The sequence below is a fragment of the Ambystoma mexicanum genome, chromosome 5q, assembly GCF_040938575.1.
Source record: "Ambystoma mexicanum isolate Mex_15411 chromosome 5q, UKY_AmexF1_1, whole genome shotgun sequence".
Taxonomy (NCBI): Eukaryota; Metazoa; Chordata; class Amphibia; order Caudata; family Ambystomatidae; genus Ambystoma; species Ambystoma mexicanum.
Genome location: NC_090933.1, coordinates 853237539 through 853259295, shown reverse-complemented (window position 1 = coordinate 853259295; position 21757 = coordinate 853237539). Strand labels below are relative to the sequence as shown.

Below are 21757 nucleotides of genomic sequence, written 5' to 3'. Positions count from 1 at the left end.
GCTGATATTTAGATTTAGCCCCTTTTTCTTTGGTAGGCGAAGATTTGCTCGATGCAATTGGTCTGGTGGATTTACATTTTTTGTACAATTGTTCGATACTCAAGTCATCCGCCTGATTTGAGTTAGAGGGTCCCTTGCTCAGGTTGGTGGGTGTAGATTTGTTGGCTCCTTCTATTGGTGTGTGCGATTGAGTTTCAAGTTGGTTTCCAGGGCTATCTCCCGTTTCAGTGTCAAGTTCAATGATTTCCGCTGAGTCCTCGTGTTGTGATAAATCAATCAGCGAACTTTGGCAGATAAATTTGTCGGCAGTTCGTGGTGATTGAATGAACTGGTTGGTAGTAGTAGTACCGTTTTCATAGTCCGTCACTTCATTCGTGGAGGCTGTTCTAATTTCTTTAGGGTTTCCCTTAGGAGAGGACGGTGGGTCTACTGTGGATTCTTTACGCCTTATACTCGAATCTTGTTGAGGGCTTCTTGTTAGCTTTAATAGGGGTTGATTGAGCGTAGGAAATAACGATTTTTTGGAAGTGACTTTTGTGAGTGTCATTTTCAGGGGCTCTGTTGTTTGAGAAGGTGATTTATTTTTTCGGTTAACGAAGAACGGTGCCGTTTTCATGGCTTGTGTTTGACGTATGGTCTGGGTTTCTTTATCATCTGAGGTCCTTTTTTCCAGACTTGCGGATTGTAGCAGTCGTAGCTTTTCTTCCAATACCGATAGCTTCAGGTCCCAGGTTACTCTGTGTTTCTTGTTTGTTTGCTCCGAGGCAGTGATGAAACCTTCTACAAATATCAACTTGGTATGCATCATTGCTGTTACTGTGATGCTGTCCTTTAACGATTCGTTGATGTTATCATAAAACTTCACAAATGGTGCTAGGGATATTGTAATTGCCGACATGATGGTGGCTAAGTCATTTTTTTTTGACGGAGTGTCCTTTGGGTTAGGAGGAACTATTTCGCTTAGTCTCCTGTTCCGTGGTGGCGAACGTGGACGTGGTGTTGAATTCAACAATTGCTCAAGGAGAAGTAGACTTTCATCTGTTTGAGTAGGTTGGTCTTAATTTTTAGGTTTCCCAATTTGTTGATCCAGGGGAAGTTGTGTTGATGGTTGCGTCCCGAATGATTGTCGGTTGTTAGGGACTGGGGGAAACAGTGGTGCATTTTTGTCTACAGGTTTTTCTTTAATAGGGGATTCAGTGATTAGTGGCAGCAGTACGCCAGTTCGATCTTCCCCTTTTGGAGGTGTAAGAGATTTGTTATTCATTGCAGCCTCTGTTGTTCCCAAGCTACTCATGCTCGATAGAGATAAGTGCACGGGATTCAAGGTGGTGGACATGGAATCTGGAGTGCTTTCTTTCAAGATGGGTGGAGTTGCTTCATCTTGGATTTTCGTAGAAAGTCTTCCTTTTTTTAGGGCATCGTTTAAATTAGGTTCACTTTTGTCGGCACTTGATGGATCCATTTGTTTTTTGACGTGAGAAGTTGTTTTTCTTGCTTTGGTGGCGGGTGGGAGATCCTGGATTGCTTCCAGGATTTCCGCATCCGAAAGTTCATTTGCCTCGTCCAACTTTCTTTTGCATTGTTTTTTGAAGAAGTCTTAACGCCGATGATAGCAATGGACACGGGAGGTATTTTTTCCCTATGTCTTTTTTCTTATATTTTCTTTTTATGCTTTGCGATTTTTTTGGTCGAGCGTCTTGTTGTAAATTCTTTGCCAATGTTTGGGGAACAGTAGATTCAGGGACCGATTCTTCCGGTAGTTCTTCAATACGTTCGTAGGATGTATTGGCATTGCAAGTTTTATTTGTTCTAGGAATAGAAGGATTTTTGGCACTTGGATGGTTTCCCGCATTTAATTCCAGGGTGTTTTGTCCGGCTTGCTCACCTGTGGGAGAGTTCTTGTTGGTTCGACTGCTCGCCGATTTTGTCGTTGATTGTTTATTAAACGGGATTTTGGTGTGAACACTGTCGTTTTTTTTTCCTTTGCGGACTTGTTGAAGCAACTTGTTCCTTGGCTGAGTGGATTTGGGCCAGAGTTGTGGCTGGCAACAACAGTGAATTTTCTGGGTAACAGATGGGCTCCTGAATGGGCGCCGCAGAGCCGGTCGCACGCTCTTCTGGTACGGAGTAGGTTACTGCCGCAGGTCTCAGAGCCTTGCTTGGAGCGGCATCTAAGCTGCCAAGAGAACAGAGTTCCTGCATTGTTGCCCGAGACTGCATCTCTACAGTCATGGGGTCTCTTCCTTTGTCCGGGAGGTCACCCGCTGTTTCCTCCTCATCCCGGTTTTCCGCCCAGGCTACTAGCGCAGGGGCAGACGCCGACCATCCTCCGACCGAATCGTCCGCACCTCTCGCCATCGTGAGGGCCTGGCGGGAAGGCTGAGCAGGCTGGGCGTTGATGGAGGAAGAGGAGGAAGAAGATTCCAGCGCGGCGGACTGCGGGAGTGTCGTAGAGGCCGCCCCGTCTTGGGAGTTCAGTCAATCCGGTGGGTCCTCCATGCTCCGACCCCTCCCTACAGGGGAGACGGGAGACCCCAAGGTAAGAACGTCTATGTTTATTGTAGCACATGAGGGATTAGATTGCACTTCCTCCGCTCCTGTAGCGCACGGTAGTGGCTCCTTGGGAGTCGAGCAGGATATGGAAGGTGAACGCTGGACCCCGTCAAAAGGATTTTCAAAGTCAAAACGGGTTGCCGGGGTTGGCAAGGTACCGCTGGATATATCACAGACTGAGGGGGTCAGGGAAATAATCCTTGGAGCCTTCGTTTTTAGTGTAGGTGGTTTCATTGACATAACTTCTACAGATTTAAAGTTACTTCTTAGAAGTCATTGCTCCGCAGCGCGTTCTGTTTGTAGTTCTTGCGGACATGTAGAAATCGTTGAGCTTTCGTGCAAGTGGGCTTCACTAGGTCCACGAGGTTTCATTACGAGGGGTCGTGGGCCACGAGAGCCGTGGACTGCCGGAGACTGCCTCAACCTCACCTCAAGCTCCGCTCACCGCTCCGCGGTATACCCTGGTTTTAAGTAGTTTGGTGGGATCCTCCCACAATAGACAAGGTAGAGAGACTGCCGGAGACTGCCTCAACCTCGCCTCAAGCTCCGCTCCAAGTCAGTATTCCTTTATGGGAAAAATCATAACATATAAATGACATATTTACCATTTTTTTAAAAAAGCACCAATACTCAACCCAAAATTGTTCCCCCATGAGGGGTTTTCGTCAGAAACATATACATTCAGAAAATGTAGATGCACATGCAGGCCCATTTCTACCTTGGGTTTTTGGCCATAATGAGCCCCTCAAGATATGCCATTATGTGGCTGGTTTCTGCTGTCAGAATTCATGTTAACGTGTTTTATTAACCCCGACATATTGAGATGTTTTGTGGGTCTACCTTCATAGAGTTCACCTGTCTCTGGTAATACGGTTTGAAATGTACATAGAATAAACCTATACATTCATAAAATAATCATGAGTTTTACTGTGCTGAGGAGGGTGTACTCATCCTAACGTGCAACACTCCTTAAGATTAGATTTTTAGTAAACAGTACCAGTGGCATAAGAAAATATAAAAAAAAACAAATTCAGTATAACTGAATTAAAAACAAGAGTGTCTTACCTGATTGTTATCAATGGAAGATTTCATGTTTTTATCAGAACTATTTGCAAGGCCTATCGAGGCGGCGTAACCAACAAATGCAATTCCGAAGCCTTCAATGATTAGATCGTTGAGAATGTTCAAAGGTGGAACACGGGGCGATGGTAATCTATTAAGATAACATATTTAGCATCAGATTTTGGAACATTTGAGAGGTCCCACACTTTCCATTCAGTCATTATCATTAATCATTACGTTATTGAACCATTAGAGCCCACACTGGATGGCTTGATTGTGCGATAGGTGACGTCCCTCCCAAGATAGTGGTCCAGAGGCAAAACCGAGAGCCTCTAATGAGGATATAGGTCACCTTGCTAACAATAGAGCCCAATGTTAAGGGCGCTATTGTGATTATAGCTGGTGTAGGGAGAAAAAGGGTAGCCTTCACTGCCCATAACTGCTTGATCTGTGTCCAGTGTGTTAATAACATAAAAGGTAGCTTGGAAGGCAGCCTTTACAGGTAGTTAGAGCCTCCATTCCAACTTTGCTGATTAATTAGAGAGCTAGACGCTGTAACAAGAACAAAGGAGGAGCACGAAATGTGGTGTTACCCAATTTGATTGAATATTATTGCTCGAATGGTACATCTGACCGAATTCGGCCAGTACTATTCGATCGATTTGATTTGATCACATTGGGTAATAAATACCGAACATGGACAGCAGCGGTTGCGGGGGTGTCCGCTCCCCATATTCAGTATTTTTGGCCTTGGGAGGTTGCAGGGGTGTCCCACGCTTCCTGAAGATTGGAGGCGGGAGAAAAATAAAACAGACGATGTGGTGTCGGATCCGACCCACGTTAGAGGGACAGAACTGACACAGCAGGGTCAGCGGACGTGGAAAAGGTAAATGGAGGGGCATGGGGGATGTATTGGGGTAGTGGGAGGTGAGTTTGGCCGTGGTAAAGTTGTATTCACTGCAAAATTGACTACGGTCAATTCCTCCGCAAACAATTCTGCCACAGCCAAACAACCCAGAATGCAGCTCTTTTAGGGAGATTTATCATTGGTATGCTTCATCCCCTTTCCCAATGAGACCCCCAGCACTTCTGCTGGTCTTCTGGACCCTTTTCTTTCAATCCTGAATGAGTGGAGCTTTTTTCCTCTCATTCACTCTTGTCGGCTCTGTCTTTTGGAACTGTATTCTTTGTATTCTACCTGTACTATGGAGTTTTCCAGCTCCATAGTTCTTAAAGGTATCTGTGTTTTTACTACTGCAGAGCACAGCTCCTTATGGTCAGTGTTGCTGGGGACCCTTATGGTCCTCCTTTAAGATTCTTTTTCTGTGTCCTCAAGTAACTACAGTTCTTAAGGATAGAGAGATACTTAGAGATCCCAAAACTCTATAGTCTGAGAGATTGGCAAACACCACCTTCAATGGAGTGCCAAAGGGATATCTAGTATCCCCCTTCTCTCTGTTCCTGTAACCTTTTAGTGACATAGACAATAACCTAGTTGTGGTCGGTGGCAGTGGACGTGTTCTACAAACTATTGTGTATGTTATATGCCGCAGGCTATGTTCATAGCCTCGGTAGTGCATAATAGGGGCATCCAAGTACCAACTCGGGCCTCCCATCGTTTTTCGCCATTACTAGCGTGTTGCTCTTTGTTAGCCCTTCTATCATTCTGGGAGGGGGAGGTCAGTGTGTGTGTTTTGCCTTTGACAGGAACCCGTGGGTATCCCCACCTAGGCTCCAGTGTGTCTGGCAGGCAGAAAGTAGGGGAGGAGTTTTCCACCCCCCTGTCCTTTGTCTGCCAGAATGCCTAAATAGGTCCAACTCCCACAGGGATCTGGCTGTCCTGATTGGCTGGCTTCCATAACTACATAATCCCCGCCTTTCTTCATCACGGTTCTTGAACAAAGTTTCCCATTTCTGTGCTCTCTGACTGCATTCATTTCCTCTTTTCTCTATGCCTTCTATCTTTCACAGATGTTTCAGAATCCTCTCTAGTATCGGGTAAACATGAAGGTATTAGGCTCAAGTGAGCTCTTCTACCCCTCGTCACTTTAAATAATTAGATAATACTGTATTTGGGTCACTTAAAGCTGAAACTCTTTACACCGCTATATTCGTCATGGTTGGAGGCCACTGCAAAGTGATGACTTCCTTTTTAGAACTAGCTTGCCCTTTCCACTTGTCCATTGCTTTGAGTGACATGCAGGTCTACTTTGCTGTGTTATAAATTGCATTCCTAGATTTATGATTCAATTTCACGCAACACGAGTTACACTCTGTTTTCCATTACGAGTTCTGTGTGCAAACACTCACATCTGAAAATATCCTCGAGCACTTTAAACCTGAATCTGGTTAAGAATTTAGATACAAAATGTAATTCTATTGGCTTGGTTGATGAGTTGTAAAATCCAATTCTTAAATATGCCTTTGGCCCTGCCAACAGGAACACTCAAGGCCCCCTGGGTGTCTGGGAATAGACTATCAGGCCATCCTTAAGACCCTTCCTTATTGGATAAAGCTGTGGTGATCTCTGAATCCTGCGATCGATAAAGAAAAGCTCATAGGTTTAATGTAAACTACAAGGGCCGCTTCCTGGACATGGCTTAGCTATTGACACCCGGGGTAGGGAGAGCAACCTCGCGGTCTGAATCCCATGATCCAAGCTTGCGTTCCAAGCAACCGAACTGCTGCTTCCTACGCCATCTTCCCCCCACCCTCCCTTCCCTTCATGTCAAATTTCCCATCCCTCCCAGCCCCAACTACCTTTTAACTTCAGCAGCGGTGGGACTCAGAGCCGCTGTTGCTGCTGCATCTCCCTCCTGGCCACCATGGAAATGGAAGAAGGGCTCTGTATACAGCCACGCCTTCCTAATCAATGGTGGCCATCTTTATTTTGTTTCAATGAATGAGATGCCACGAGGCGTCCCGTTCATGTAAAGAAAATACTTTGCACTTAGCACCACAGGTTTGTGGATTCGAAACCCGGGGTGCCAATAGCCATAATCACATGTTCCATTTCCTGGAGGTCGTTATCACCCATTCCAACCCATGGAACAGGTGAATATGGTTAAATTATAAGTCATCTCTAAAGCTATTGGGCCTGAAGTTATTATAGTGGAATCCAGACACAATTAATAGCCACAGCAACTTTGCAGTGAAAAGCACTTCCTTCGAATGGCCAAGACTGATGTAATTTCTAAATCTTGTGGTAGAACCTGTGTACATCAGTACTTGGAGATTTAAAAACATGTTGGCCCTGATACATACTTAGATGAAACAGAGCCCTTTTTTATGAAATCTCTTTAAACAGGATTTTTTTGGGGCATTGTGCCTCTGGCAGGTTGAGGGACCCTCGGGCAAATGCTGTCACTACCAAACCTGAAGAGAGGATCAACATCTCTTTCCCTTCGATTGTCAATTATATTCTATTTTGTTATGCAAAGAAGGTTTTACAATTTGTCTAGTTTCAAAATCAAACAAATTGAGTTTTTAAACCTTTTTTTCAGACTAACGGAAAAGATTATCCTTTTGAAGACCCAGAGTCATCTAAATCAGATGGTGGCCACTCAGTAGCAAATAAACCCACACAGGAGAATTCTCACTCGTAGAAAAAAGAGACCTTTCACTTTAGAATTCATTGAGTTAAGCAAGAGTATGCACATCTCAGAGGACCACTTTATCTACAAAGGCATATTCATGGCAATATGCTAACCAGGTATGCAGGAAAGCATCAGAAAAAGTAAGGAAGCATTCCATGCACAAACTGTAATCCAAAGAACCAGAATGAGGAAAGAGACAACTAACCTTATAACAAACCTACAAGAACAATTAAATGTTCGAGCAACTAAACTTAACTATGAGCTCAAGAAGTATTGTCAAAAAACACTGAATTCTTTATTAATTCAGAAGCACAGGAAATGCCATGATTTACAAGGAACGGCACAAGGTACTTTTCAGAGACAAGTGAGTTTCATATTAATTTGGAAAACACTGCCCAATAGATCCATTGCTGAAGGCCCAATGGAAGAGCTCACTACCAATCAACTATTTACACTTTCCAGGCATTAACCGCTGCATGTTGAACAGTCTGTACTCTCCAAGAAACTGACATTGTGCCCCAGCCAAAAATAAGACAATTCAACTTTGCAGTCAAAGTGAAGACTACATGCTATGTATATGTCTCAAAGAATATTTCCATGGGATTCCCCTGGATTATGATGGCACAAGAAGATACTTGATCTTGACAGCTCCGTATGGACCGATTTCAAAACTTTACACCCACTTCGACTGACTCAGAAAACTGTGTGATCTGACATACACAACTAACACCAGGTTACAAAATAGAACCTCAACCCCCAAGAGACAAGGGCAGTCAGAACCACCCAAAAAAGCACAGAGATAATAATAAAAACAGCTGACAAATGTAGCAGTGAGAAGATTATGGACACAGAAATCTAAAAGGAAGGAATATATGCAACTCTGTATTACCTGGAACCTAATATCGAATCTGTTCCACACATTATTGAGGAACACTTCCAACATCTGATACCAAACAAGTGAAATCCTAGATTATTCAGAGTGTCCACAAAGATTCATGAGCTCAAAAATCCAGAATGCCCAATCCTCTCTAGAGTCAATACCTTAATTGAATCCATACATTATTTTATTGAATCCTTCAAATCCAAGAGGTGATGAATACAAAAAGTTTCATAAATTACACAACACAGTTCCCTCTGGAAGACTCTAGAGGTAAACCCTGTTCAACCAAATGCACCCATGGCCACATTCAAAGTCACTTTACTCTAGAGAACATTCCACATGAGGATGGGACTGCTGAATGCCAGAGATTCCAGACAAAAAGTGGTACATATTCAAGTGAATCAGATGGTAGTCCTGACGTGAAGGTAGAATCTACACTGAAACAGGATGAGAATATTGTTACTGCTAACCCAGTGACAAGGCGTAGGGAGGAGAGGGGGATTTGTGGATTTGACCACACTGGAAGATTAACACAACAGGAGGTTGGTGAAATTATTACTAGACTGAGACAGAAGTCGGGGGAGCCCTTACTCACCTGGATGGTGCAGATGTTTGATGGGGAGCTGGGGGTTTGCTGGTCAATTCCACAGATTCCCAATGCTTCCTACCTTTATTTTATGGCACTAATATACAAGAAGCATTGTGGGCAGGGCCTCCTCCAGACCTGAACGGCCAAGGAACGCAGGTGTCATTGCTGCAGTAAGCAGCCCAGCGGGGTAACCACACATATTCTATTACCACGGACTGGTCTAGTGATGAGAAAATGTGGTATATATTGAAGGAGGCAGTTCAAAAGATCAGAGAGCATGCTTTAAAAGAGACTATTCATATTAAGAATCCAGCGCATATGGGGGTGGTGCCACTGTCAATATCAACAAGAAACTTAGTTATAAGAACTGCTCCACTGACATATTGATATTGATATTTTGTTTCTATCGCGCTCGTACACAAGTGTTTCAGAGCGCGACAAGGCAAGGGAGGGGAAGAGGGGAGAACAAAACAACAATCTTACTAGGCCCAGTGACATTGAGAACATGCAAGTGCAAGGGAGAGGGGCAGGGGAAAAGTGCATGGAAGGGGGGAGAAGTGGAAAGTGCGGAGCAAAGCAGAAACAGATAAATGATAAATAAATAAATAATAAAGGCAACAACCAGTGGTTGTAAAGCCAACAATTGGCAAGTGCTGGGTTTAAGGCAGCAGACAGGGTAGGTCTGATTAGTGCAGGAAGAAAAAAAGAGGGGGGGCCTGTATGGGTACAGATACAGACTCCAGTGCAATGGGGTGCCTGGTGGCAGTGCAGGAGGGTGGAAGGGTGAGCAGGTACCTGGGCCCGGAGGACAGAGGGTGGCCAGGTGAACGGCCCAAGAGAGAACATATCAGCAGGGGAGAGGGGGAGCGAAGGCAGAAGCAAAGAGGAAGATCTTGAGGTGCTTCCGGAACAGGAGTTGGTACTCCTCAAGTTTTAGAGTAGCAGGGAGGCTGTTCCAGAGCGAGGCCCCAGCCGAAGACAGATCTACCCCCAGTTTGTTTCTTTGAAAAACAACTGACCCTGAGGGAGTCAGAGGTAAAGGAGCAAAGAGCTCGAGAGGGGAGGTATTTGCAGAGGGATAGCTGACGCTATTTTGGATCCAGGCCCCAGAAAGCCTTGTGGACAATGCAGAGGGTTTTTTAATTTAATCCTTGCATCCACTGGGAGCCAATGGAGTAATGTCAGAGCTGGAGAGATACGATCCGAGGGCTTGAGGTCAAGGACAAGTCTCGCAGTCCTGTTCTGGATTAGTTACAGAGGGCGGAGAGTAGAGGCAGGTAGATTTAGAAAGAGGCTGTTACAATAGTCCAACCTAGAGAGAACCAGAGCTTAGGAGACCATGACCTTCTGGGGGAAGGAGAGGAAAGGCAGAGTACCCTCTGAGGAGGTGCAGTAGGAAGTTTGACTTTTTAGAGACTTCAGAGATGTGGCCGGAGAAGGAAAGCATGGAGTAGGAGCAGGGCCAAGGGAGGCCGGCCAGAGAGTGATGGGAAACGATGGTGAAGGTGTGCTGATGAGGAGGATATCCGTCTTGCTGGCATTCAGACAAAGATCATTGGCGGCACACCAATCTTGAATGGAAGTTAGGCAATCAGAAATGAGAGAGGGAGAGGAGGTGGCCGAGGGCAGCCTGAAAATGAGTTGAGCGTTGTCAGCATAGCACTGGAAATTTGAGCAGAAAATGGCAATGCAGTGGGCGAGAGTTGCCAGGTATTGGTTGAAAAACCAGAGCGAGAGATTAGACCCCTGGGGAACACCACAGGTAGAGAGGAAGATAGATGATAGGAAGGAACCAAGTTGGACCTGGGAGGGTCAATCAGAGAGGAAAGAGGTCAGCCAGGCCAGAGCCTGATCAGTGATACTCAGGTTATCACGGAGACAGTTGAGCAGGATGGTATGGTTTACTGTGTCAAAGGCAGAAGAGAGATCCAGGAGGATGAGGACAGAGGGAATGTTGAGTCAAGGTTGGAGAGCATATCTTCACGGATGTTCAGGAGAGCAGTTTCCGTTCACCCAGACATACAAGAGTTTCATCATGACCCTGTTAGTGGGCATGACTGGGAAACCCACTATTGAAGTGATGGATGCTATTCTGCAATTGTCAGATCTGGGTGAATGGGCCAAAGTTGAGGACAAACCCAGAGATAGAGAGAGGGGCGCAGTGAGAGAAGAACAGATGGCAGGAGACAAGATAGCAGAGGCGCCAGAGTGTCAAGAAAGGACATGTTTTTGGCATTGTTGAAAGATGGTGTGACACAGGAGGAGATTGATGATATTGCTGTACAAAAAGAGAAGGCTTGCTGTGAAGGAGTGCTATAAACAAGTTGGTGACCAAGCAGAAAGGGAACACTACACCCAAATCACCTCCTAAGGAGCAGCTGGAGGAAGGGTCCATGGGGATCCCTTCCCAGTACCAGCCAACATATGCCGATTTAAGAAAAACAATAAGAGCAATGTTAGAGGACGAGTCTGGATACACTCATTCTAAATTTGAATAGAAGAATGGCCAAACCCTAGAAAGTTCAGCTTGTATAAAGATTGACAGACAACCTCATGTTGGTGTTGATATTTTGGAAGCCTGGAAACAGACAAGAGGTCCGAGCTTTGATAGATACCAGGGTGGAGGCATCATTGATTCATGGAAATCCTTCAACATTTAAAGGTCGACATTTTACCATTACAGGGCTGGGGTGGGGGGTAATGAAATACCAGCAGTACAGACAGAATTGGAAAAGAAAATAGGCAATTTGAAAAAGCAGAAATATCAAGTGTTGAGTGTCCAGATACCAGAGTATATAATTGGTTTTGACATTCTGGAAGGGTTAACTTTAGGACTGCGATGTAAAACCTATCAGTTTGTAGTGAATGCATTAACTTGTAGACCAGTTATTGTCGGCAAAATGAAAATCCCTCCGGTTCACATGGCTTTGGCCATGAAGCGTTTGTGTCGAAGCAATACCACATTCCCGGGGGTCATAAGGACATTTCAGACACCATTAAAGAATATGTAGAGGCAGGAGTGTTACGTCCAGCCACTACAGCCTGGAACAATCCTGTCTGGCCTATGAAAAAGGGGATGGGAGCTGGAGAATGACTGTGGATTATAGAGAATTAAATACATACACTCCACCCTTAGTGCCTACAATTCCAGAAATTTTACCTTGATTGAGAACATACAAACATTTGAGGGGACATGATAGACGGTTTTAGATTTGTCTAATGCTTTCTTCTGTGTGCAATTGCCAACGAGTGCCAGGAGCAGTTCTAATTTTCTTGGGGTGGGGTGTCAGTAGACCTTCACGAGATTTCCTATGGGGTACTTGCATAGCCCAACTCGATGTCAACGGCTGGTGGCAGGACACAGACAAGATACCATGCAAGCCTGATATACAGATTTCACATTATATTGACCATATTTTGATTCGGGGCAAGGATGAGTGAAGTGTGCAAAATCAGTTGGAAGTGATCATTGAGGGACTGAAAAAGGATGGCTGGGAGATTAACAAAATTCAAGGGCCAGCTGAGACTGTAGTCTTTTCAGGAATATTTCAGTGGCATTATAGGCATCGAGAAATGGTGGCAAAAGCATGACACAAGATACTTGAGTTTTCCACTCCAGAGAACAAGAAACAAGCTAAAACAGTTTATAGGGCTGTTTGGATTTTGGAGACTGCATGCACCACATCTGTGGCAAATCTTGGTACCACTTTACAAAGTGACGTGAAAGAAATATGAATTTGAGTGGGGTGAGGAGCAGCAGAGAGCGTTTAATTTGGCAAAACAGACTGCAGTGTGTGCTCGATTTATGGCCTTTGAAGTCAGGAGAAGTGGAGTTAAATGTATCTGTACAATAGCATTATGCCAAATAGAGTTTATGGTGAAAAACAAGACAAAAAGAGGGTTCCTTGGGGATTTTGGAGTCATAAATTACTAGAGGCTGGTGAGACATACACTCCATTTCAGAAGAAATTGCTAGCGTTTTATTGGGCTTTTATTGATACTGAACAACTGACAGTGGGTCATGATGTACTAATTGGGCCTGAAATAGTAATTATGCAGTGGGTGTTTAGCCCTCCTACACCCAAGAAGCCAGTATAATCAAGTGGAAATGGTATATCCAAGAGAGCAAAATCAGGAAAAGGTGGAGTTGCGAAACTACATGAGCATGTGGCTAATATTCTTACCGTAGACTACATTTATTTATTTATTTATTTATTTATTCGCATTTGTTAAGCGCACAGAATCAGCCCTGAGGCATCGTGGCGCTGGTTACAGAATAGCGCTGGTTACAGGGAAAGCGCGTCTTAGTTACAGCATACAGAGGCATACATGCATACAGTTTGGGCAGTAGCAATAGTTAGCAGTGTGTGCCTGAATGGCAGTAGGTAGAGGAATTTTAGTTAAAGAGAGAGGTTTTGAGTTTTTTTCTAAACGCTGTGAGGGAGCCTTCTGCTCTTAGAGCGTGGGGGAGATTATTCCAAAGTTTTGGTGCTATGTAGGGGAAACCCAGCCCCCCGGCTGTAATCTTGTGGATGCGTGGTACAGTGAGTTGGTTAGTGTAGCAGAGTCTGGTAGGTCTGGATGAGGTCTGTCTGAGAATGGTGTCTGAGAGATATGATGGTGCAGTGTGGTGGATACATTTGTGGGTAGTAGTCAGTACCTTGAAGGTGATGCGTTCTTTGACAGGGAGCCAGTGAACTGATTGCCTTGCCAGTGAGATGTGGTCCCTTTTGGAGATGTTTAATGCTGCTCTTAGAGCGTTATTTTGGGTGACCTGGAGTTTGTTTAGGTTTTTTTCAGAGGTGCCGGCTAGAAGTGCATTGCAATAGTCAAGTTTAGCGCCTATGGTAGCTCTTGCTATTGAAAGGCAGTTTTCTTTGGAAAGGAATGGTTTAATGGCGTTGATGAGTTTAGTGCTTAGTGCAGATGCGGAGACAATGGCACTAACTTGTTTGTCCATGGACAGGGTTGCATCAATGTAGACCCCTAGCGTTTTCACAGAGGATAGGACTGGGATAGTGCAGTTGTCGATGTTGAAATTGGCATAGCAGCTGTCTAGCCTGGCCAGTGTGGATTTTTGGCCGAGGATAAGGATTTCAGTCTTATCCCCGTTAAGACATAGGCCGTTAGTGGCCATCCAGGCTTGAATGGTGGCATATATGAGTTTTAGAGCTAGGGCGTCTTTGTGGTATGAGCCTGATAGAGGGAGGAGCACTTGGGTGTCGTCGGCGTAGTTGGTGTAGGCAATCCCAAGTGCATCAAATTTCTCGAATAGGGGCTTAGTGAATAGATTGTAAAGCGTAGGTGCTGTACAGGAGCCTTGAGGGACACCGCAGTGTATTATGGATGGTGTTGCGCTCGAAATGTTTGAAAAGACTTTCATGGCCCTCCCTTCAAGAAATGAGGTTATCCAGGAGGTGGCTTGGTCAGAGAAATGTGCGGAGTGGGAGAGGTGTGAGGTGAGGGTCTTGTGGTCCACTAGGTCGAATGCCACAGGAAGTGACAGAAATACATGAGTCTGCAGTGAAATGGGGAATACCCTATGGAGATATGACAGTGGAGCAGACAGAACATGCCTGGTTAACCAAGTGCTATGCTCACTACACAGGAAAGCATTGTAAGCTCACCGGCACACAAGTTTCTGGACTGTCAAACTACAAGTCTGCCTGCTGGAGCCACTGAGCCCAACAGGTCTGACCCAGCCGCAAGCAGCGGCCACGGTAGGCAGACTTGTCACGGGAGCATTGGCACCATTGCTAATGGTACCAGTGCTCCCATGTCCCCACTCCCATAGAGCTCTATAGGACTCTATGGGCATGGGGATTAACAAATGTACCGTCGCCTGACTTCCCAGCCGCCTGACTTGTAATAGCCCGGTGGCACCGGGAAGTCAGGCACCACTAAATTATTATGGGTCCTCCGGCTACCCACCGGTAGCACTGGCAGGGTTACCGCTGGACCCGTAATGAGGCCCAAAAACACCAAGATTTCCTCTGTGGACGCATAGGCTCAGGAGGGCGATTTTGAGAGTCTGGTCAAGTGTGCACACCAGAAATGTGGACACATGGGAGAGAAAGCTACTTGCAGGTATGCAAAAGCTTAAGGGATTAGTATCCCTTTAGAAGTAGCGCAAACCATCATTTTGAGATGTCCTGTGTGTCAGCATCAGCAGCATAGACCCATCCCACATATTGTCCAGGGCACTTTACGGATAGGTAAATTGATGGGTCAAATCTGGCAGGTCAATTATATCGGATCTTTACCAATCAGTAAAAGTTGTCAATATGCATGCACCATTGTAGATACCTTTTCAGGATACTTAATGGTGCTGCCATGCAAGAAAGCCACACAATTGAATGCTATTAAATTGCTAGATCAAATCATATTGCATTATGGTGTACCCTTGCAAATTCAGAGTGACAATGGGTCCAATATTAAAGGCCAGTTGATTCAAGAGTTTTGTCAGGAGAAGAATATAGAGTGGCTTTAGCATGTACCTTATCATCCACAAGCAGAGGCTCTGATTGAAAGAATGAATGGTCTGTTGAAAGAACAATTGCGCAAATCAGGTAATGGCAGTCTGGTAGGTTGGCGTGATTGTGTGTTTGAAGCTGTGCAGAGACTGAATAATAGAGCTGAGAATGAGACACCTTTGATGTGCCTGTTGACACCTCCATTACAGATGCATCCTAATTCAGTTGAAGAGATCCCAATTCATTGGGAGGTTATGCCAGGTGCTTTAGCTCCATACCGCGCAACTCCAGAATCTGCAGGAGTAGACTTACATTCTCACCAAATAATTTGATTAGAACCCAGAGGTATAATACACATTGACACTGAGATTGGAGTACAGATTCTAGCAGAATACATGGGATTGATTTCCCCTAGATCTGGATTAGCACTGAAGGGCATCCGCGGGGTGCGACACATGCTGATTACCAAGGAGAAATTAAAGTCATTTTAATGAACAGGGCAGATAACATCCTGCCTAGCCATGTAGGAGACAGGATAGCCCAAGTAATTGTCATACCTGTTAAATTGTCCAAGGTCAAAAAGGGGGAGCCACCTATGGTGTTAACTACTTGTGGGGAGTGTGGTTTTGGCTCATCAGACAGCATGGTACCAGGTGCAAAGGTGTAGGTAGAGAAACCAAGTGGGCCACCCATACCCACAAATGTCATAGCGTCAGGAAGAGTTGGTTCCATGTCATTTCATTGCAGGATGTTTTTTCGCAGGGTCTTTTACCGCGATAAAAAAAAAAACATAGAATTTTTATTTTTTATTTTGGGGGTGGGTTCTCCCCCCAATCCCCCCATTTTCTAAAAAATGTGATGGGTTTTTTCCAGAAATAAATTTGCAGTAACAAACCCAGCGAAAAAACATCCCGTGACGAAAGGACGTCATACCGAAGAGATCAAGTAGTTTTAGCGATCGAACCTGGCAGAGAGAAATGGGTCTATGTGCCCACAGACAAATGATATTTAAGAGAGTGATTTTTTTTAAATGTATTTTATTGGACATTTGTATGGTGCCTGTACACATGTGTTTCCAGGTGCCACAAGACAAGAAGTGGGGGGCGGGAGGGAACATGGGAATCATCAGAAAGACAACAACAAGAGACATTTATGTTGGCCTTGTGCCAATCCTACCGTGCAAGTGCATGCAAAGTGATAAGTACAAGGTGGGTGGTGGAGGGAGAAGTGCAAGAGTGGAGTAACCCGACGTGTGGGGGTGGCCAGTGCTATTCAAGCCAAGGCGGCTAGTGCCAAGGGAAAGAGTGGAGTAGCGGAGGAATAGTGCAGTGGACAGGAGGACTGGGTGATAGTCTGGGAAAGGGAGTCCAAGGGAAAGTGCTGGCAAAGGATGGTGGAAGTGGCTGGGAGGGGGTGAAGGGAGCATGAAAGAGCCTGTTGTAGTAGTCAAGCCTACAGAGAACCAGGGCACTGTAGACATTGAACTTCTGGGGGAAGTTGTGGAAAGGTAGAATGCCCCTTGGGAGATGAAACTGATAGTTGGACTACTTGGCAAGGTGCTTTATGTGTGCAGAGAAGAAGAAAGAGAGGTCAAAGATAATCCCAAGGTTTTCTTTCCTCACAGTTGGGTGAGGGGAGGGGACCCAAGAAGTCTGGCCAGAGAGTGAGGGGGGGGAACTAGGAGCAGGTGTCCCAAGAGAAGGATCTCTGTCTTTGTGGCGTTGAGGCAGAGATCATTGCCTGAATAGTAGTCTGCATAACACTGGAAGTGAGGAGAACAGGTGGAGATCAGGTGGGCCAGAGGGGCCAGGTAGATGTTGAACCATGGTGACAGAATAGAGCACAGGAAGAGAGTGAGAAAACTGATATGCCTTTTCTGGGTTTAGTCTACAGAGTCTGTGCCTGGCTGGTGTAATTGTGATACTAAATGGACTTCATTTAGAAAGGCTAAGCAACACACTGAAGCAAACACAAGATGTCGTATTTGCACAGCCAACCAATGTGAGTCTGATGACATTGAGTAATGATGATCGGAGGTCGCTTGATGCAAACGCGACACCAGCCACAGCAGGCACGAAGAACAGAATTTGCAAAGCATTGAGGATATGCTAAGCACAAGCTCAAGGAACATTAACTCCAGGTGCCAAACAAAATCCTTTTAAAGCGGCAAAGATATCCACTAATGAGTGCCCAAGCGGAGAACATGTGGGCATATCTTGCACAAAAGTTCCTCAATATATCCTATTCCTGTTTGACGGTTGTGCACTATGCAATGGACCTACTAACAACAGGTTTGGTAGCAGTACTAATGCCTGCTTCAATTTTGAGAAACCTGCAAAAAAAAACTCATCTGGACAGAGCTCCATGGAGCAATTATGACTGAATATATAAGGTCACATATAGCCCCAAATGGATTAATTATTAAGATCAAACCACGTATCTTCTTAGACCAGATCCAGTTTAGAAAGGACTGGAGCTACATTGCAAATAAATGCAGCAGGGACTGGCTGATACTTATCAACATGGTAAAGGTAGTCTCAGAAAATACCATGAACGAAATAATACAGAAACAAGACTATCAGCTAAAATTATCATTGGGAAAAAAATGAAAAGTATGGAAGCATTGGATGCCATGATAAATGAATTTACGAATTCAACTTAAATAAAAAAAATACTAAAATAAAAAAAAACATCACAATGTTTACGCATGAAAAGAAATATCCATAACATCACTGACGATTACTATGAAGAAATTGATAAAAATCTAAATAATGGGTAACAGAAAGGATGACAACAACAACAGAAAGGAAGACCAAGACCCACTAACTGGAGCTTTTCCATCGGTAGTTCGGATGAAGATGGAAAAAGAGCAGGGAGAAATGTACATTTTGACGATCAGGAACAAAACAGGCGTGGAAATACTCAGGATTTTCAACAGCCCAGAAACCGTGGCAGACCCAGAGGTTGGTGGCAAGATCAGTCGCCCAGGATTACCGGCAACAGAGGCAGGGGATGGTACAAACAAAACGCCCCAGCAATCTAAACTGGAAAAAAGAAAGAAGAAGAACAGAAGAAGAACCAGAACACTCCTTAGTGGTTAATCTGTCCGAAATACAATTGAATCAAGGTCAGAAAGATGTTACAAACCTACATAATAAATCAACCTTCTACCCTCCCCACCCAAATCTAGAACACAGTCAGTCACGTTTGAAAAGGCGCTGCTCAAGAAATTAGAAGCTATCGAAGCTGAAAACTCTATCCCTTCTATAATTTAAGCAGAATTGAGACAGATGCATTATGAGACCTCCAGAAGAACAACAACATCGTAATTAAATAAGCGGATAAGTGAGGAGCGATAGTTACAATGGACAAAGAACAATACCGGGAAATGGTTGATGAACTAGTCAATGGCAGAACAACATAAAGAAGACTCGGAACAGACCCAACCAACAGCCTAAGGAATCTCATCAACCCGATAATTGAGGAAGCACTGGAAGAGGGACAGATCAGCCAGAAAGAAGCAGATTTTCTTTGCCCGAGCTACCCAAGATGCCCAGCCTTTTACTCATTCCCCAAAATTCATAAGGGCACCACTCAACCACCAGGATGCCAGATAGCTTCAGGAATTGGTTCAATACTAGAACCCCTGTCTCAATTTGTAGACTTTTTCGTTAAGAATGAGGTAACAAAGATGAGGTCATATACAAAGGACTCAACAGCGGTATTGTTACATCTAGAAGACATGACTCTATCCAGTGATAATATCTACATAGAAACAATGTATATAGAGTCATTGTGTTCAAAAATCTCCCAGGTCGAAACCTTGAGAGTAATAGAAAAAGTATTACAAGAAATGACACCACCTCCAGACTGGGCTCTGCTGGCAACCTAGGTATTTGACTGGTATTTGTAAACTGTTGATGATTATTATTGGCAGGGAGTTAGGTTCTGTTGTCGTGTCTCCCTGTAGTGGGTGAGGGGAAAGTCGAGAACCACCCAGTATGCACAGCAGTGAAGTGAGGAAATGACTACCAGAGACTTGCGCCAAATTTATGTATCTTTTCAAATGTTTTTTGTCACACGTATCTAGCTGCCCTTTCTGACGACACGCGTTTCGGCTGGTTTGCCTTCCTCAAATCAGCTCGTCGGACGAGGAGCGATGCACAGAATTGTTCCAGCTAATTAGTCACACTGGGATTGAACCCATGGACAGCAGCTTGGTGAAGTCCGGTCCACAACCAATTCATGGAGGAATGATAATTTGCCCTGATTCGAGGAAGGCAAACCAGCCGAAATACGTGCATAAACATTTGACAAGCTACATAAATTTGGCGCAAGTCTCCGGGAGTCATTTCCTCACTTTGCACTTCATAATGCAATTAGCTGAAACAGCTCTCATGAAAAACTTTTTCTTTGTCGAAGACAGATGTTATGAGCAAAAATCTGGTACCGCTATTGGTGCGACATTCGTACCTACTTTAGCAAATCTCTATGTGGCGGACTTTGAGGAACGTAGCATATACCGCCCGTCCAATCCTTTGTCAAAGAATATCTTGCGTTGGAGACGCTACATAGACAACGTTCTTATGTTCTTTGAGGTAGATGAAAATACCTTGGTGAAATTCACAGAGTGGCTCAATGCTCAAAATCCCTTCCTCAGATTCACATATGAATTTAGTAAGGAATAAGCGACATTCTTAGACCTGAAGATCATAAGAAATGCAACACAGCTAGAAACAACTATATATAAAAAAACAACAGATAGGAATTTGTTATTAGAATTCAATAGCTTGCATCAAAGAACATTATAAGAAAATGTGCACTTTGGGCAGTTTGTTCAGGAGAAATTGCACATCGAAAAAAGAATACAATTATCAGGCCAATAAGCTAACTAAGAAACTAAGAGAGGGGAATTACCCAGAAAGAACTATCAGAAACGCAAGAAAAAGCACGCACAACATACCCAGAGAGATTACACTCATGCAACATGGGGCAAAATCACGAGGACACAATCAGATAACAGCAGTCTTTAGCCACTCACCTGTGGTAAATAAAATCAAGAAAGAAGGTAAAAAAAACTGTGGCCCATCCTAAATGTTGGGCAAAGCACTCTGAATCTTCCTTTGTTTGCAATTAAAATGAGATGAAATATGAGAGATTCATTAGTGCATACTTACAAGGAAGACAAGAAAGAAAATCAGAACCAAGCTAGGCTGGTCCGATAGCACAGCGAGTAGAGCGCTCGCTTTGGCATCTGTGCAGAGCCTGCTGACGCAGGTTCGAAACCCGGCAGGGCCAAACTCAGCCTTTCATCCTTCCGAGGTCGATAAATGAGCACCACACACCGTGGGTAATAATAAGCAGCGCTCAGATGCATGAGGGTTCATAGCGCTATATAAATGCTAAATTATTATTATTATTAGACTATGGGGCTTACCTAAGACAACTAGACCTTCTCCATGTGGGTCGTTCTCTGTATGTCCATTAACAAAACACGCCACAACAATAGATATAGGATGGTCACTACCAAGGGAGCAACAATGCTTCACGAATTGCAACACAACAAATGTATATTTGATTAAGTGCCCATGTGAGAAAAGGTATATCGGGATGACGACCAGAGCTATTAAAAACAGAATCTGTGAACACTGATCATATATCAGGACAAAACGGATGACAGCTCCATTAGTGGAACATTGTGCAAAATCAACATTCAGAAAATGATATATTCTAGGCCATACTGGAAAAAGTATTAACACCAAAAAGAGGAGGTAACATTGGGACAATGCTCCTGAAAAGAGAACAGCTCTGGATATTCCGGTTAAAGAGCCACATAGAGGGACTGAATGAAGAAATGTGTTGACAAGCATTTGCCACGTTGTAGAAAATGGAGTCGCTCTGACAACTGCACACTATGATTACATGTTGGAACACACTGGTACAAAATCTGATCTGGGGCATCTAGTAAAATCCTGATGAAAATCACTGTGTGGTGGCCAACCACCTAACATTTTTAACATTTAAGATACATGGATTGATTTGTAAAACAAGGATTATAACCGACAAGGTAGTGGCCACTGATCAATAGGAATCAAGAAAAATGTGGGCCTGTGAAAATATAACACATGGCGAATAGATGCTGTATAAAACAGGTACAATTATATACTCCAGAATGCACCATCTTCTGGGATAACATATGCGAATACCAACAAAGGGAGTGATTGTGGAGGCTGAAGAAAACGTACTGAAAAGAGCAATAAGGCAACAACATATGTAGAAGTCAAATAAGAACCATAACCCCATAATGCACAGCAACCAAGAGAACAATCTGGTAGAAACAAGCAAGAAAGTTGGTACATATTGACAATAGGGGCATAGTCAGCTGTGTACACCATATTTCAGAGCAGGGATACTGGAACTTGCAGACTAAAGTGAATGGGCAAAACTACAACCTCCATAATGCACGGCTGCCAGAAGACACATGAAAATACTCTGGCATAAACAAGTGAGAAAGCATGCACACACTTTTAAATAGTGGTTTGCCAAATGATACAATTGGTGCGCTATGCATCTGTACAAATTGTTCTGTTAAAAAAGACGCACA

At 44.1% G+C, this 21757-nt stretch overlaps 1 protein-coding gene across 1 annotated transcript in view; it reads right to left on the bottom strand.

Moving 5' to 3' along the window:
• SLC26A7 (solute carrier family 26 member 7) overlaps positions 1-21757 on the bottom strand; it is an 888192-nt gene that overhangs the window by 288301 nt on the left and 578134 nt on the right. The window contains exon 7 of the mRNA XM_069622129.1: positions 3619-3766. Within this exon, the coding sequence (XP_069478230.1) occupies positions 3619-3766 (148 nt within the window). The remainder of the gene's footprint in view (positions 1-3618; positions 3767-21757) is intronic.